Source organism: Rattus rattus, chromosome 6 (assembly GCF_011064425.1).
Source record: "Rattus rattus isolate New Zealand chromosome 6, Rrattus_CSIRO_v1, whole genome shotgun sequence".
Taxonomy (NCBI): Eukaryota; Metazoa; Chordata; class Mammalia; order Rodentia; family Muridae; genus Rattus; species Rattus rattus.
Window position 1 is genome coordinate 136,364,300 of NC_046159.1, and position 6,451 is coordinate 136,370,750.

At 39.5% G+C, this 6,451-nt stretch overlaps 1 protein-coding gene across 1 annotated transcript in view; it reads left to right on the forward strand.

Annotated features, from left to right (window-relative positions):
• The window catches only part of Akap9 (A-kinase anchoring protein 9), a 134,581-nt gene extending 128,872 nt beyond the window's left edge, over window positions 1–5,709 (forward strand). The window contains exons 47-49 of the mRNA XM_032907010.1: window positions 2,644–2,773; window positions 3,349–3,485; window positions 5,169–5,709. Coding sequence (XP_032762901.1) covers window positions 2,644–2,773; window positions 3,349–3,485; window positions 5,169–5,206 — 305 coding nt within the window. The 3' untranslated portion in view covers window positions 5,207–5,709. The remainder of the gene's footprint in view (window positions 1–2,643; window positions 2,774–3,348; window positions 3,486–5,168) is intronic.
• The last annotated feature ends 742 nt before the right edge of the window (window positions 5,710–6,451 follow it).

Consider the following 6,451-nt stretch of genomic DNA (forward strand, 5'->3'; position numbering starts at 1 on the left):
TAATGGACCTAGCAAGACTGTATGAGACTTAATATGGATGATATATAATGGATAGTTTATATGTCTGATTGCCTGTTGCAGTTGTATAAATAATAATGTTAATTCTTAATGATCAGGAATAAATTTAGCAGTTTCAATATGCAAAACAACTCTGCATATTGAGAGTCAGTAATTATATTAAGTTGTTCAGGAAAATCTAGTAGAGCCATACATAGAGTTGCACAGGACTCTGATTTTTGAACTGAAGTATATGGGCTTTGAATTACTTTGCTTATTTTTTTTTCTGACTAAAAACAAGCCATTCCTAATTTATTTGCATCAGTATAAAATGTAGGTGCTCCAGGAATGGGCATTCCTTTTATAATACATGGGAGAATCTAATTAGTTCTTTTTTATAAACCGAAGCCGCTTGCTTTTAGGATATTTGCTATTAATTTCTCTCAAATAGTTGTTATAAGCTCTTTACCATCAATTACCCATAGTGACATAATCTAAGCATTAGTATAAGGCACTATGGCTTCTGCTGGGTCTATTTCTGACAATTGACACAGTCTTATTCTTCCATTTATAATTAAATCAGAAACCTTTTCTACATAAGTCTTTACATATTTACTTTGTGTGCTAAGAAGATCCATTTTAAAATACTATCTTTCCGTTGCATTAGGAGCCCAGTAGGAGAATGACTTGAAGCAGAATAACAAAAGTGCAGTCCTATTTGGGATCTGTGTGATCCATGAACGCATCCTGCAGTCTTTTATACTGAAATTAACTCTTTTTTGTATCCTTTGTTAGCTGTATTGGACTGTCTAAGTCTGAGTCTCCTTGTAATGTTTGAAACAAAGTTCTTAACTCAGGAGTAGTTAATCCAATGGTGGGTCATATCCAGTTAATATTATCCATTAATTTTTGAAAATCATTAAGGGTTTGCAACTGGTCTCTTCTTATCTGTACCTGTTGTGGTTGAATTTTTTGTTCACTTATTTTATAATCTAAGATAGTGGATAAAGTTTCCTATCTGTATTTTATCAGATGCAGTCTGTAAACTCCAACAGTGCAAAATTATTTTTGTTTTCTAGCAGTTGTTGCACAAAATATTGATATAAAGTTGGACTATTTAACATTCCTTGTAGAACTTTCCACTGATACCTTTTTACAGGTTGAGCATTTTTATATGTAGGCACTGTGAAGGCAAATTTTCCTTTATCCTGCTCTCATATCATAGGTCATGCCTTAGGTAGTAAAGGCAAAGGAATCCAGGCTGTAATGGACCCTTTGGTTGGATTACTCGATTCACAACTCTCAAACAGGTTAAGATTGTCCATTTCCCCTGATTTCTTTTTTCTAACAACTACGTGGGAATTCCATGGGCAGGTAGACTCTTGTTGAGCAGTCAGCGACTCTAATACCAACTGCTCAAGTGCCTGTAATTTTTCTTTAATTAAGGGCCATTGCTTTACCACATTGACTTGTCCCTGTTGTGTCCTGTTGCTAGACAACCTGCATAGTCTGGGGTTGTTCGGGATGCCATTTTTAATTATTTTTTTGGTGAAGCATTTTTCATTTCACTCCTTCTTTTAGGGATTGTCTCTGTCTGATAATAAGGGAATATTTTTCTGAATTCCCCACCACTATAATAAATCTTTTCCCTATCCATTTATGGCTGTCAGCCACGTAAGGCCTTAACTTTCTTTTTTGATCTTCTGTTCCCATACATTTAAGCTGTTGCACACCATTTTATAACTTTGCAATTCTTAGAAATAGGGTCCAATCCTTTTGAAGTAGCTATTCTGAATTCCAGGATTTTTGTGAAACGATACTTACATCGGCTCCTGTTTAACATTATAGTGTTTCTGGGATAACGTGGCTATTATAATAATGGTAACTTGCAATTCCTTCTCTCTATAGCTAGAAATCAGTAGGAAAAACATTAGGGCTGAAACAATTTGAGGTATACGGGGAGGTCCAGAGTTAGAGGGCACAGAATTAAAGGACACACACCATGGTGTGAGTACTGAGCCATGTTCAGGGGTCCTGATAGCAGGCAGCAAAGAAAGCCTGTGTAGACCCCTGAAAATGTTAGGGTAGCCTGTTAGACTGAGATGAGATTTTCACCATAATGAGTTGTGTTAGCACAAAAAGTTAGCAAGTCTTGATTTCACAATTTTTTTGGTTTTGTTTCCAGTAAAGGTAGACTAGAGTAGATAAGATTTGGTTACTAAGTGCAGTATTTTTATCTATATCACTTTTCCTCCAAAGCACACACACTTAGAAGCACTTACACCTTTGATCCGGTAGCAACTAGGTATTTACAAGGGGAATATTCCAATGAGTTTATTTTCTTAGAAGCATAGTTCTTCATACCAGAAATAGTTATGTTCAGAGGTAGACAGAAAACCACTGAAAGGCTCTTTGGTTTGTATCGTTCTCTTTTGGCCAGAATTGGAAGTAGCTGTAAGTAGTACGAAGTAGACGGTTAGAGCTTATGACTTTTGTGCATTATGAGAGCAAAACATTTTTAGTTGTGTGTAGTTTCTATAAAGTTTAGAGCCTGAGCTACCGTATACCATTCTTTTAAACCCTTACTGGTTTATAGGCCTCTTCTGAGACTTTTTTCATTATGGTGATATATTTGGATTTATTTAGGCATTGAAAAGACTGACCCATTCTATCATTCGTCTGGTGGGCTGGAGCTGTATGGAGAACCAAGACACACAACATACCGCTCAAGATTTGATCTGGACTACCCTAGGTCTCCCTTGCCATTGCAGAATAGGTAAGAATTTATCAGGTCTGGGTGGAGTAAACAGTAACATGTCAGCAAGAAGTAGACTGTTAGAGCTTATAACTTCTTTGCATTGTGAGAGCTAAGAATCTTTAGTTATATGCAGTTTCTGTGGAGTTTAGAGCCAGAGCGACTTTTTATTTGTAAATGGTTTCTAAAGGCATAGAAAACAATTTATAAATGGTTTATAGATGTATACTGCAGTTGGACATTGGAAAAGTATTGATCACCATCCATTACAAAAAAAGAAAATAATACTGTAGATCTGTGAAAAGTTGCTTAACACAAATCCTGCATATTCTGATCACCTCTGAAGGGCTTGTGCTGGGCCTTCTCATAATGGCATCTTTAAATTTATTGGCGATTTACTTCTTTGTTATCCTATATTTAGAAGTCTGCTCAGGCAGTGTATAGAGTGGGAGGGGGTGGGGGTGGGGTGGGGGGAGGGGCATGAGGTGGAAGTGGGGATGGGGGGAGAGGGGTGGGGTGGGGGTGGAGAGGCAGGCTGTCAGTTTTTCTACATTGTTTCTAGCAAACTGGATTCCTGAATATAATTTAATCCATAGGTACCCGGGTGCTCCAGACTTAAATTCTACTTCAATGGCTTCTTCTCAACTTCACCAGTACAATCCTGATAAATCTCTGACAGACTATGTCACTCGGCTAGAGGCACTGAAAAGGCGACTTGGAGCTATACAGTCAGGTGCTGGATCTTAACCACTTCTCTGTAGCGGCAGTACACTTGTGCCTTTCTCTACCTCCTCAACTTGCTTCTGCAGGTTAATCAAACCTTTTAGCTCAGTGAAGAAATTCCACAGTGTCCCAGCTTAAACTCTGACTAGCAGAGAACTATCTCTCCTGTGTTCCAACAGCACCCCTGACAGTGATTTTGTAGTCTTCACTTGGATTAGACAAAATGCATGATGGGTACCGTCTGAGGCCCAGCCCAGAACCTGTTCCTAAGTAGAGTATGGTAGAAAGCAGCAAGGTGTAGAAGGTAGAGCAAGCCCTGCCCTAAGCAGGTAATGTAGCGATTGTCTTCACTCATTGTCCTTCCACATGGTATCCCAACAAGCTTTGCCTTGCAAAACACTAAGTATCATCATACCTCCCTCCCCATATGAAGTGTGTAACGTAAAGATGGAATAATGACTCAGCAGTTAAAGGCCCTGCCTCCAAGCCTGAGTATCTGAGTTCAATCCCCACAACCCACAAGGTAGGAGAAGACCAACTCCTACAGGTTGCTCTCTGCCCTGCACTGTGGGATATCACCTACACACATAGATAAAAATGTAATTTTTAAGATTTTGTAAGAATAATTCTACTCAGAACTATACACAAATTGTCATACTTTATGTAGAGGAAGATTTCATTCATCATAGGAATGCTTCCCTGATTTCATTCACTCACTACTGGTCTAAAGACTGGGTCGATTTAGTTTAAGCTATTGTGCTAGCCCTGCTCTGATGGATTCGTTTTTGTTTGCTTGTTTGTTTTTAGTTATTCTGTATGTATGAGTGTTTTGTCTCCATGTGGTCTGTGTACCACATACATGCCTGATGCCTGCAAGGGCCACAAGAGGACGTCAGACCTCCTCGGACTGGAGTTATAGATGACTGTGAGCTACTGTGTGGTTGCTGGGACTCAGACTCAGGTCCTCTAGGAGTGCTTCTAACAGCTAAACCGTCTATTCTTCAGCCCCTGGTCATTTTTTAAGGGCTCTTTTTCTATTGATACCACATACTGTGGACCACAGTTACTTAAAGGTAGTTCAGTTCTTCATTCAAGAAGTCGGGTATTTAACCCAAGTAACCTTCCTGTGCTCATGAAACTCATCAGCACTCACTCTCTCTTCTACTGCTATAGGGTAGTCAAGGTGACCTCTAATTATAGTCAGCCTCTTGGAGCTCAATTTAAGCTGAGGGCAGATGGCTTTGTGTGAAGAACACTGTTGTTTAGAGACGGACTTGTCGTTCCCAGCACCAGTAACTGCCAGTAACTGCAGCTCCAGGGAACCCAGTGACTTAGGGCACTCTGTGCTGCATTCACACACACACACACACACACACACACACACACACACACACACACACACACACACACACACACGGCATACATTGTTAAAAAAACGTTTTAAGTTCAGGTCTGAAAACATTGAGTTTGTGGTTGTGTATGTGTACACACGTCTGGCTGCATATTGGTTCTCTTCGCACTATGTGGCTCCAGGACTCAAGCTCAGATTGTTAGATTTGCCAGCACCACAACCCCTGGAACACCTCACCGGCCCCTGGCGTTTTGAGATGGTTTTAAACAGACCCATCTGTCCATGTTGTCTGGCTGCCCTCAAACAGGTACGAGTCTAATTGTTTTGTATTTTATTTTACAGGGTCGACTACTCAATTTCATTTTGGCATGAGGAGATAATCCTTTGAAATACTTATTGAATATTAAATGGATTCCCTTTTGTAAATCAATGGCTCTTTTGTGCTTTTGTATTGTGAATATTCAACGGGACCAATACATACACAGCTTATGATTGTATACAAATCCTCAGCAGCACATGAAGACAAACTGGAGTTTGTGTATATAAGCATTGTGTGTGTTCATGCACAGTAATCATTAAATTACATGTATATTGTGGAATGCTAATTTAAACGATTAAATTATAAACTTTGTGTATTTATCGGATGGGTGAAAAGATTAAACTTTTTCAAATGGCAATGCTGCCGGATGCGTAGCGTGCGGTGTCCTGCGCTTTTCTTACAAAGCTACTGAAGTTACAAGTTTCTGCTTCATAGATTTGCTACTGGTGATGAAGACAACATGTCACTTGTAGAGACCTATTTTTGTATAACGGTCTAAGTTTTGAACTTTATGGGTATTTTGTCAAGTACTGAAATAAAAATGACCTCACCATTTTCACCGTACTGTAGTGGAACCTTCTTGATTTTTCACCAAGCCACAACTTGTGGTCCCTGTCATCTTGTTACTTGTCTCAGCTCAGGTTCCAAAAAGTGGTTTCTCTCTCCCTCCATTAAAGGACATTTTTAATGCCACACTAATGTGGCATTAGTGTTTATGATTAGTCCATGTTTTATTCTATTTAGTGTTCTTGAGTCCAAAGACACAAATCTAGACACAGAAATCAGCTCTCAAAGAGCATCAAATTGTATCCGTGAGAGTGTAGCAAAATTCAGGAATCCTCCTGCTACGCCAGCCAAATCCTAAATGGAAAAGTCTCAGAGAGAACACAGTTCTCTAGAGGCCTCCCTACAACACTGACTAAAATGGCAGTGGTATTGCTCACATCTGGAAAAGTGTTTCCCTACTAATGGTCTGAGCTCTATGAAGACGATCACAAAGCTCTACATTAGTGGGAATCTTCTTTTCCATATTTCAACTAAGCTTCCTAGAAATAGCAAAGCTATTCTAAAGCAACTATTGAACAGGAAATGGTGTATAAAAACCTCTTAAAAATTAATATGGTTGCCCAGTCAAGATGGTTCTGTAGGGACAAAGCAGATAGACAAACGCTTGTCAGCTGAGTTCACCCCACTGCTGGATGGACTGTCAACCATCCTATGGCCGTAGGCCTCTGCGGTGTTGTTCACAATGACTCATAAGTGGTCTGCGGTCAATATCTCAGCCTGTGGAATTCTAGTGCTTGAG